General features: G+C 39.8%; 1 protein-coding gene across 1 annotated transcript in view; it reads left to right on the forward strand.

The window, feature by feature from the left end:
- Positions 1-1,868: 1,868 nt before the first annotated feature.
- TRPM1 (transient receptor potential cation channel subfamily M member 1) overlaps positions 1,869-12,270 on the forward strand; it is a 66,820-nt gene continuing 56,418 nt past the window's right edge. Inside the window, exon 1 of the mRNA XM_038147597.1 lies at positions 1,869-2,561. Within this exon, the coding sequence (XP_038003525.1) occupies positions 2,460-2,561 (102 nt within the window). The 5' untranslated portion in view covers positions 1,869-2,459. The remainder of the gene's footprint in view (positions 2,562-12,270) is intronic.

Below are 12,270 nucleotides of genomic sequence, written 5' to 3' on the forward strand. Positions count from 1 at the left end.
TAAAGTTCATTGGATTATGGACTGCTGCTTTCCATATTTAGTTTGACTACTAGGGTGAGTGGAAACATTTTAGCTGACATGATGGATTACAGATCAAAGCTTTAAATCTATTGTTTTTGTTTTAAACTGACATCAAACATCTCAGTTGTGTTGTCATAGAATACAGCTCAATGAACAGCAAGAGCAATGTTGGGTTTTTTTTCCTATGGGCTGAAACAACTACAGTTGTCTCTAACCAAATTATTCACTTTTTAAAAACACATTATGGAAGGGCCTCTGGGACATGGATCTGCTCATGACTGCAGATGTAAAATTCCCATGGTGTGGTATCAATAAGATGTACAACTGGTTATGTCTTCTGTGCACTTTAAAATGAGTGCATCCTGCTTTTCCCAGAACACAGGCTGTCAAGGACCTCGATGGACTCTTGCAAATAGAATATTGCTTGCACTCTGCTTTCTCCTTTATGGTGGTGTATGCTCTTATTTTTTTCATATTCCGAGGTTGACCAATATGATTTCATTACAAAACATGGAGGATGATGGACCGGTGTGTCTTTTCATGTCATGAATTGTTCCATTTCAGAACCAGTTTAAGGGTCTTTCACTTCCACACTGTGCCAAATATTCATTTGTTGTCCAACAGTATCCTGTGGCCGGAGATTATTGTCCCTGTGTGCTTTCCTCCCTGTGTGCTGATTTAGACCACGTGCTTACACAGATCTGATCCAGGCCACACAAACCATTGAATCAGCTTAACTGATGAAGCAGAAAACTCCAACATGAGACAGGAACCTTCATAATACCATTTGTTTAAAAGGTTTCCTAATGTGAGGCTACACTCCTAAAACCACAAGCTCTTTTGGAAAATCTATTCAACTTGTGCTTCTCAGTCACAGAGCTGTTGAAAGTGCCAGCATGGTGCGTGCCTCTGTTTCCCAATCTAGTGGAAATGGCCCATGAAACATTATATAAACACAGTGGGGGCAAGAACATCAGCTTAATTGCCTGATTTTTCAGCTGGGGTTAGTAGTCAGCAGCTTCTGTTGCACTGATTGCTTTCATCTGGCTCTTGAATGCAAATGCCCCTTTGGTATTGATGACTTGTGAAAATCCAGAGTGGTCCTTTAAGTGCACCAAGGACAGTTACAGGGAGTTCAGACATCTTAGAATCACACATCCAGAGGGACTGAGTCAATCGAGTTAATTCCTTGCTTGCATTCTGCACTGTGTTTTGAAGAATAGATTTGTTTTCTAAATTTCTGCCCTTTCAAAGAGTATGTCCCTCTTTTTGTTCTTTGCCGACCAGAACAACAAATTTGGTGCATCTCTGTGAATCAGTCTCTTCCATGTTGTTTTGTTTTAGCTTTCCAGCACAGTTTTTTGTGGCTCCTGTAACCAGCTGCAAGCAGGCACCTATGCCAACTTTACTGAGGCACAAAAAGATGAACCTAAAAAAATATAATAAAGAGAAAAGTATGACTGTCTAACTAAATCCTGTAGGTTCGTGGTTCTGACTTGACCTCATAGTTACAAATCTGCCATGTCTGTGTATTTTTCTGAAATGGATCTCAGTTTTCTCAGCGTTCTCATCTCATTTTCTTTTTCTAAACCAGACTCAGTAACAACTTCCTGCTGATGTCTTCTGGAGCCAACTAGATATTTCCTAGTCAATAATTACTTAGTTGTTGTTTTAAAGCACCTTGTGTTATCCTCATTTCTTGTTTGCCCTCTCCTAACTACCTCCTTTTGTTCTCACTCTGCTCATTTTATGCAGAATAGTACAGAACAGATGCATTGAGATTGAGATATTAGTGAGAATTCATGAAGGTTATACACACCACACCTTATCTACCCTCGTTCCCTAATTAGTTAGATTCTAACTGGTGATCTTATGGGTTGTTTGCTTTTAAAACCTTGTCACTCTCATCCTGGGGCCTCATGTAGGCATCAGCAGTTATCCTTTAGGGTTCCACCAGGCCTCTAACCCATCGTCTGCTGAGGACCATCTGCTCTTTTCATGTGCCTTTCTACTGATACCAAAACAATTTCCATCTGACTGCCCTGTGCTTTGCACAAATAAAAACCTTTCGGGCTGCTGCTTCTAAAGTAGATTTACCTTCAATCACCATTTATTAAATCTCTGTCCATTAAAAACCATAGCTTGCAGAAGCTGTGTGCATTAAGCCTGATTATAGAGTCAGTAGAGAAGAGGGAGGGGGCCAGCAGTTGCTATCAGTGGATTGCCTTGTTTTTCTGCTTGGCTGGCTGCTGGTAACACTTGTGACAGGGTCCATATCGGACCAGAAGTCTCATTATTTGGCTTTGATTTTGTTATATGCATTTGTCTTACTTTTTATTTAAGCAGTAAATTAACGATTGTTGGCTTCAGGAAAAAACCTGCTCAGACTACGTAACCAAAATCAGGGTTTTCTTTGCTGCTGGGTTACTAGTTCCATTATGGAGGGGATTAAGAAAGGAAAGTTCACAGGTTCCTTACGGAGGATGAGTGGCTCCTTCAAACGCACTTCATTTAAAGGCTCAGCATCTGGATCACAGAGGGTAAGTCTGCAATTACCCAAATAGTACAGCCAGAGGGAAACAGCTGGAGGCACTGTTTGGCCCTCTTACTTCTAACAGCTGGTACTGGTACAAATGAGAACTCTTCCCTTTGTGCTTGTTTAAGTCTCAGAGCTATCAGTCGTGTTCATTGCACTGGTTCTAGCAATTAATCCTGTTACAGTTCTTTCACAAGTTCCTATCTTAAGGATCTTTGGGTTAAATGTCACTGTACAGGGCTGTAGTTATTCCAATCCATATCAAAATTGATTTGTTGACTACTGATACTCAGTGTTCGTCACCAGTTTAGATGCAGTAAATGCAAAGACTCGTAGGATGTATACAAGATTTTGATGTGATTCACTGAACTACAGATGACAGATTCTATGAGAAAAGACTGTGGTTAGAGTATTTGCTGTGTAGGTTATGAATGAAAGAGGAAGGTAGGAGGAAGAAGACATGAGTGACTGCTTTGTAATGTACGAGCTCACTTGTTATCATAAGCTTGCAGGTAGTTAATGAATAGTAAGTATTCATTTCTTAACTGTTTTCAAGGTATTTGAGAGAATTTACGTACATATTTTGTTCACAGATTGATAGATTCTTTTTACAACAAGTACAGACTAACTTCAGCTCAGAGTAAAATACCCAGGCAAAAACTGCTTAATTTTGTCCCACTGTTCCCATGGGAAAGACTAGTCAAATGAAGGTAGAAGGAACATGGTTCAGATTTTGATTTTCTTGACTTCTTCTTATAAGAAAATGTTGTCTATCAAAAGCTGAAAATTCCTTTCGTGGCTTGCTTGTTTTAATCTTTCTAATTCTTTTGGTGTATATTTGCTTTAATGTTCATTTCAGAAATAGAAACTTTACCTTTTGTGAAAAAAGTTATTAGAGTTGAATAAAAAACTATATTTTATGCTTATTTAATAGGCTATGAGTGTTACTTCTGCCAGAAGTTATGTGGGTTGGCTCTCTGATGTCAGTAGCACGCTGTCATCATGCAGGCAGGTGAAGTGCTCATCTCTGGGAGTCAGGACATCTCCAGGCAGGAAACTGGGCACTGTTGTGCTTGAGAGTGTTTTGTATTGAATGTTAATTTTTGCTAATGATACAGCTGAAAAGGGGAATTGAAACTGGTCTTGAATGTGTGTGCCTTGCAGGGCTGTAGTGCTTTGGGATACATCTGGAAAGCCTGTGCAGGAAATGGTTAAAGCCATGTGATTGAGGTTTATAATGAGAATTTCACCTGCTACTCTAATCTTTTTTCCCTTTTGCCGCTCTCACTCTTGCTTTTTTACTGAGGAATGTGTAACAGTGTGTGGTCCTTGCCCATGATTTTAACTTCCAGTTTTTACTGCAGTAGTGTTGGATACCAAGACTACTGAAAGTGTATCCTGCTTAGCTCTTTACTCTGCTTAGTTTTCCTGTGTAGTCCCCTAATTTTGACAACAGTGCAGTAGATGAAGATAGAATTTTATTTCCTGAGCGGTTTTACAAAACCAGCTGTTGCTACTTGCTGTGCAATTAAATGTATAATTCTCTACCTCAACAGAGAATGCTCTACATGACATGTGAAAGCCATGATGTTTAAGAAAGGAGTGTCCTTGTGTGTCTGTGTTTTGATTTTTGTCTTGTAAGCATCTCAGTTTATTAGCAAAAGAAGCAGCTTATCTGGGTGCACATCACTGGTCTGTCTTTCCCGCTAATGGGAATTACTTCAAATTACTTTTCTAGTACTAAAGAATGCTTTCATCTCTGCTTGCTATCTCCAGTGACTTGATCTAAATGTCTTTAAGATATACCTACTATGACTCATTTTCTGTTCCTCTGAAGAGAAAACCATTTTATTGAAACAGCTTTACTCTGCATTTATTTCTCTTTGCCTATAATTCTTCTATGCCTGTAAATTCTCTGTGATTATCTGTATAAGGGTATATTCAGTACAAGCCTTCCAGATGCTCAGATTTAAGCTTTTATAGAGCCACTAATGTATTTTATCACTGCCTTCTTCCTGGCTATCAAATGTAGTACAAGAAATTACAGTAATGCCTAACAAAAAATTTAAAGAATATTTTATCTAAATGCAATGGAAAACTTTAAAAATCTCAACAGCACTACTGTAGAAAGTATAATGGATCTTTATAACATCTTCAAGGTAGTGCAGTATTACCCAGTGGTTTTTTGGAAATACTTCCATGGATTATAAAGGAGAAAATATTATTAGACCTTCAGACTAAGGCAGATAATTTGTGCTGTGTTTTGTAAGTGACCAGACAAACCAGTGATGAATATATTCATTTAGATCAGAGAGAATGGAGCTTCTTGGCAGAAAACCAATTTTGCCTCCTCTTTAAGTCACTGTTTTGATCTGTCTTACCATTTGCTAATGAAGCTTGAAGATTGGTGTGAAATCCCTTGAAGTGAGTTGCAGTTGTTAATATCAAATTGTATGTTTTGTGTGCTTTCTTACCATAATATTAAACTTCAAATAGGAAGAAAAAGACTAACAGGATGAATTCACTTTCTGCTCCTAAACTATTAGTCAGGCAGCTGTGATTCCTTCAAGTTGCATACCTTTTGATGGTTTAGGTTTGGCACAGTCATAGGTATACTCGAAAGTTTTATGCAACTAGTTAATATTGCAGTTATGGTTAAAGAGATCCTTTGGTAACAGTGAAATAATTTTCATACTCATTCCTTTTGAGAGTTTCAAGTTTTCCCCCCAAAATTTCTTCTGTGATTAAGACATGTGCCAATATTTCAAGAGATAAAAGTGCTGGTTTTTTTACATTTTGGGCAATCAGTTGAGTGATGGAAGTGAAAAAATAATTGGGACATAATAAAATTCATTTATGAATATGTAAATGTTAATGTTCAGAAAAATAACAGGGCAATAATTAAACTGTTATCACTTGTAGATTTTCATGGCCATAAGGGGAAATAGAAGCAGACTCATGTCTGAAGAACAGACCAGCAGGTTATCAGTTACCCCTTTCCAAGTGAACAAAGACTGTAGTTAGCAACTTGTCCAAGCTCCCAAAGTGAGACACAGCAATGCAGCCTGTGCTCCTCCCTGTAATGGTAGAAGGAAATGTAAGATTGGAATAATTTCTATCAGAGTAGCTGTTTTCATAAGAGAAACTGAACTATGTTATAGTTGGATGTATAACTTTGTCCAGTTTTGACAAATCTTTTCTACAAGGAGTGTTCTGCAGGCTCTGTCACTTCCCTGCCCTGCTGGATCAACACTGAGGTGCTTTAGTGTTGATTGAATATTGCAGTGTCCTTCACAGCCCAGATAAGAGCATTGTGAAAAACATCTATAACAGAGTATGTGTTAGACAGCACAGCTGATCTAAATAGGAATTGGAAATAATTCCTTTAACCCCCTAAGCGGGATGTACAAGTGGCCAAGTGAGTTACAAGGCTTTTATTTTGCTGTGACACACCCTCTAAAGGAAGTATATCATTATAGGAGAGGATTTGTCCAATTTGAGATGTAGAACCAAAGGGTTCTCCTTGGCACATCCGTGACCTTTTCCTTGACATCCTGTTTCTTCTCAAGACAGACACTGCAAGGTATGGCTCTTAGGAATCTCTCGTTTGTCAGGAATCAAGGACTCAAGCCTCTATCCTGCAGGAATGACTCATCCAGCACAGTCAGGCACGTGGCATTGCAGTAAACCCCGTCCCTACAAGTCAGTGCATTGCAGGCATCCAACACAAGCAGCTGGTGTGTGCATTCAGTGAGTGATATCTGATCTGTAGCACAAAGGAAAAGTTACCACAAAGGCATGGAAGCTTGCTGCTCAAGATAGGACAGAAGCATGGAACCAGTGACAAGACCTCTTGCTATGTTGCTGTTACAACCTCATGTAGCTCTAGCCAAGGTGCTGCCTACATACAGCTGCTGTGTCATGGTGGCTTTCAGCAAGGTGAATGCCATGAGTTTTGTGGGAGCTTTTTTAGTTTTAAGCCCAAATGTTTGGCAAATCCTTAAAACTGCTGGTAGCTGTTACTTAAAAGGAGCATCTCATAGAACATCTGTGTGTCCAGATAAATACTGCACAACCCCCAGAGTTTACAGCCACTGCAGCCTGTCCCCCAGCTGGATGCGTACGTGACATGACTGAGTGTCAGACTCACCTTGTGAGTTATGGAATAATGTTTTTTACTTTTCAGCAGTATGCTGCTGTTCTGTTCAGTAGATTATATTCACTTCTGGCAACTGTGGGACTTGCATGCATTTGTGTCTTTTGCAACTCTGCTTTGCTGCCAGTTTCCCAACATGAATTCCACCTAGTTTCACAAAAAAATCTGCCATAGTTGCTGGGTTCATGCTGCCCCTCTTGCTTGTTCTTGCTTACAACATCTGTTCAGTGGCAGACTCAAAAAACCTAATGCAGCTTTGAATGGAGAAAAATGAGAGCAGAAAGCCTTGAGCAGTTTTTACTTTAAGTGCAGTGTTGTTGACGGAATCTGTCAAGGGTGGATATTTACTACAAACTGAAACAAATGCTTAAGAATATTGAAAATCTCTGTCTGACTTTCAAAACAGAGAACAACAAATGCATGTTAGAGTGCTCCTGAGGTAGATCATTTTACAGTAGCAGGAGATGCAGAATGTCAGTGTCAGAGGCCTAGAAAACACAAGTGTGGATAAACAAAGGATAAAACAATTTTTCTGGAAAGTGATATTAGTTCATGTCTGATGTAGCAGTAGTAGGTTAGTTGATCTTGCCATGAGGGATGTGGACTGGGGTACTTACTGCTTTCCAGTCCTAAGTTTGAAGAATCAGCCACTGCCTTAGAGAACAAAAACTTTCTGGTGCTTTTTAATTTCAGACTCTGCATTATTAAAATAATTTCTGCAAGTGATTGAGATTCTTTTAATCTAAAGAATTAAAAATGAAATTTAAAACATAGGCAGTAAAGCAAGCCCCAACATGGAAAGGGAGACGTTTCATGGGCAATGTGGTGGATTGTATCAGCAGTTGAACTTTGCCGTCTTGTTGCTACTTGGTGAAACTGGGCAACTCCCTTTTCCTTTAGTTTTTTTATGTGTCTTGTCCACAGAAATAGTTTTCTGTTGTATGTGTGTCCCAGTCTCTAGTGCAACTTCTATGATCTACATTAATGGAAAAGTTAGAAAAGCTATAGCTGGTTGAAACTGATTAATGTTCCTCTGATCATATACCCCCCTGCTTCAAGCCTCTTTCTAAATAAAAAGTAAGCCATGAGATAACCTGCTTAAGGGCTTACATTTGGGTCCCAGTTTTACCTCCTAGTTATGTATGTTATTTTTTGTGTTGTCAGTACTTTTTTCTGCCCTGTGCTTTTGCCAGCTGTTAGCAGGCAAATTATTGCTATTAAGCAGCTGAAGTGTCATTGCAGGGTTAGCACTTAATCCAGTTTAGAGATGGGAGAAGTCCTGTAGACAGGCATTAGCAGGGTGGAATCAGAAAGCCAGCTGTGTTGGAAAGTGTCATGAAGCTGAGAGGAAATAGCAACATTTGAATGTACTTACTTGTGAGGAGTGGAAAAGCCTAGAAACCAATGTTACATAACCAACAGCTGGTTCATCAGCAGATGAAAAGGAGGGTGGAGAGGATTAAAGACAGGTAGCAGGGGCTGTGAAAGGCAGCTGCACATGCCAGACTGCCCAGGCTGGGGGGCAGCAGCTGAAGCAGATCAGCTTGCCCAGGCAGAACATGGGCAACGAGAAAAGGGAGCCTCTGCAGGAATTGGGCAGCTCTGGAGAAGGTGACAGGGCAGTGGTTACTGAGCAGATGCAGAGGGAATTGCAGGGAAGGGTGGGAGAGCAGTGACTCAGCCCAGCCCAGACTAAAGAGCTGCTTCCTCACCTTTTAGGCTGTGCTAGAAAACCACCACACATTCACACTGGAACATCAATCTAACGTCAAATGAGTAAAAAACCAGAGATACCCTGATGATTAATTGTGACATAATTAGAGAAGAGTCTTGCATTTAAGAAAATGAGGAGACTGCAGGTATAGAGAATATTGATTTTTTTTTTCCCCTGTAACTATGACAACTGATTTCCTTAGTGCTGCTGGGAGTATCTTATCCAAAACTCAGGAAACTGATAAGAAGCTTATTTTTTCATGCTAATCTCATAATCTTTAATGAGTAATGCTGGTCTTTTCTGCCAGTAGTTTTACTTTTTTGGAGGAGTGTGATGCTTTTTGTGATTTTAATAGCATTCCATCAACATGTGATCCAATAGGAATTTCTCTGGTGTGTGCAAATGCAGTAACCTATGAAGGGTATCCAATAATTAAAGCAATTGCTCTTCCAGCACCCTGGCTCACCTGACAGGGGTTTATGCTTCATTAGAGAATTCAATGTTGATTCTGTTTTGTTAAAAATCTGTTAAAATCCTAGATGTTCCTCATTAAGGCTTCATCAGCTAGATCATGTTAGAAATTTTAAACTGGATTAATTCCCAGGTACTGGAGATAGAAAATTTTCTGCCTTGAACTTTCCATAAGAGAAGATTCAATATCACTGTGAGAATATTCTGGTTCCTTTGCTGTAAATAGGAAGCTATAAAAGCAATTTTTGCTGTCAGAATAAAAATTAACTAATCAAATTACTACAGTGATAGCATCTCCTCTAAGTATAAATGGCATGGATTTTGAGGATGAAGTTGAATAAAATTTCACCATGTCATCATTAGCACCTTCTTGCTTCCACTCTCTATGAAGATGTGCTGTAAAGCAGTATCAGCTTGTATGATGTCCTCTTGGAAATGACATGAAAAGGCAGCCTTGTTCTATAAAGATTAATCTCTAATAATAGCACACAGTAAAAGATGTAACAGCTGGTATGGATTAATATTCCTTAATATCTACTTTCATGTGATTAATAGCTGCTTAAGCCCCTACCAGTGGAAAGTGAGCAGTGGTTACTAAGCTTTACTAAATGTACTGTTTGTAATTTTTTTAAACAGAATAGACATTTAAATGTTTTCCTTTTTTTTTATTTCTGGTGGTTTTAGTTGACTTTAATTTCCCTCCTCCCTAATTTTCCTATTGCAGGTCATGTATTAAAAAATTTCTTTCCCCAAAAAAGGGAGCAATGAGTTGTTCAGGGGTTCATTCTCTGTTGTTTCTGATGCACATCACCCAAGACTATTCCTAATACAGTCATCACTACAATCACCCTAGTACAATACAATCATCTACTTCCATGTTGGTTTATTTCTTAAGGTATTTTATAGAGATTGACAGGTTAAGAGGAATGCATTTGGGTTTAGGCTTGATGTTTACAATAAGTACTAAATATCTTTGTCCGGTTCTACATTGTTATTAGTGATTTTTATGTTGTATCTTTGCCAAGGTAAAATCTTTTTCAGTTTGGCACTGAAGAGTAAAGGGTAAATTCTAAATCTTTTTAAAAGATTTATTCAGCATGTGATTAGCTGAATCAGTGCTCAGAGCCTAGGGTTTGCTGTTTTGAAATTATGTTTTAATCACTTAATAATTTACCTACATTTTATTGAAGTGAGTCCTCTAAATATTTTAAATTATAGGTGGGGATTTGCTCATGAAACTGAAGACTGCAAATCCAGGTGGAATCAGGTGTACTGTTCATGAGCTGACAATTTTTTTTTTCCATTTAATGTCCATTAAATTCGTAGGTCAGGTGTGAGGCTGTTCTGGGTCAGCCCAGAAACCTGTGCTGCCCAGAGCTGGAACAGCACAGTCAAGAGAGTGCTGCAGAACAGGGGAAAATGTGGTTCCTCTCCCTCAGAGTCTGCTCCTAGATGGAGGTACTTCAGGTAGGGACTGTGTGGACCAGAGATGGGATTTAGGTGAAATTATGTTGCTGCCTTTTAGTCAGCACAGTATCCTTCACCAAGATGTTCTGCAGCTTAGCTGCAAATTGTACAGGATTGTGCAAGTCAGCTTGAGCCCACCAGTTTTGGTAAAATAGTTTTTTATCTTTTATGACTCTTTTAGCCTGACACTTAGTATCCCAAATTGAGAATCTTTTGGCGTTGCTGTTGAATTTTGTACATGCTTTTGTATTTAGTTCTAATTTCACTTCACAATTCTGTTGAGCCATCCTGATTCTTCTCATTCCCAGAAGCAGATCAAACATTCTTTTGTTTGTATTTGTCAGGCTTAGGTTTGAACAGAGCAGTTGAAAGGTGAAAAGTCAGTGTGTTTTCCTAAATCACTAGCTCTGAGCATTGAAACACTGACATGAGCTGACCTGACATGCATTCACCAAACGTGGGTAACTCTGACTGTTTAGCAGAGTTATCCTGAGATGGATAGGCAAGGGATCCTGAGATGGATAGGCAAGGGATCCTGAGATGGATAGGCAAGGGATCCTGAGATGGATAGGCAAGGGATCCTGAGAGGGATAGGCAAGGGATCCTGAGAGGGATAGGCAAGGGATCCTGAGAGGGATAGGCAAGGGATCCTGAGAGGGATAGGCAAGGGATCCTGAGAGGGATAGGCAAGGGATCCTCTTTTATCCTTAGAGTCCCAAACTGTTGTATCAGCCTTCTGTCTTCAGAATAGTTAATTTACCAGAGAAATGCCCCCACCTTCTCAGAAGGATCTTGACATCAAGTAATGTTACAAGTAATGCTTTTGTTCTGTTTCAATGGTAGTTCCGCTGGTAAATGGTGGTGCATTGAAGATCTTTTGGTAAACCAAACAGCTGGGAGAAAGAGGATCCTTGTAGAACCTAGGGGCAGGCAGCTTCAGTACTACACTGATCTCATCTAAAAGCGTTTTTTGGTTTTGGTTCCCCTCCAGGCACACACCCACAACAATGCCCCCCATGGCCCAGAATGCCTGATCTCTGCTGCTCAGCCTCTTCTCTCTGCTGTTCTTGCCTCTTGGTACCGGCTGAGGGGTGTGAGCTGCTGAGGCAGGTGGAGATGAGCCCCGAGTGTCTGTGGATCCCGAGTGTCTGTGGATCCTGAGCCTTTTGGGCTCTTGCAAGTACAGCCACCTCCTGAGAGCCTGGGGGCGGCTGTGCTCTAGGAGCTCAGGATTAGTGCTGCATTTGTGTATTTCATTCAGGAAATAGCAGAAGGAAATCACTGGCTTGTTGGACCTGGCTGGCCCAGCACATTTGTCATTAGTGTCTCACTCCAGTCTGTGGCCTAGTTAATTTTAATCATTACTTCTCTCTCCCAAAATAAATCCTATGGTATTAATGTTTTGCTGTTGATAAAGCTTTAGTAGTTGGAATAAATAAACCCACTAATGCACTCTCTGATCTTTCTGACATTCACCTGTGTCTCTCAGTAGGATTTGTAAATGTTTTTTCATTTGAATTACAGATGTTCTGTAGTAATGTTTTTCAAGCACTGAGGGAGAGCCTTGTTGCCTTTATTTTGTATAACAGCATATTAGGAGGAAGGCACAAGGGCACTTGAATTTAATTGAAGCTACTTGAATTTAAGCTGTTATTGCCATTTTCCATCCTCTCTGGCCTCTAGCTGCTGAGGAGGTCTCTGTTAGGCCCTTTGGGATACTAACCCTGGGAGACACCAGGAATCTGAACTGGTGCCAGCTGTGTGAGTTCAGGCACCTGAATAACATTTAGAAATTCTTTTGTTAGAAAATAATATGAACTGGTCCTCACAAAGCCCTGTTAATCTTATGGGTCTAGTTCATTAGCAAACTCTGCCTGAATCAAGAGCTAGAGCAAGTCATCTCGC

The sequence above is a fragment of the Motacilla alba genome, chromosome 10, assembly GCF_015832195.1.
Source record: "Motacilla alba alba isolate MOTALB_02 chromosome 10, Motacilla_alba_V1.0_pri, whole genome shotgun sequence".
Lineage (NCBI taxonomy): Eukaryota > Metazoa > Chordata > Aves > Passeriformes > Motacillidae > Motacilla > Motacilla alba.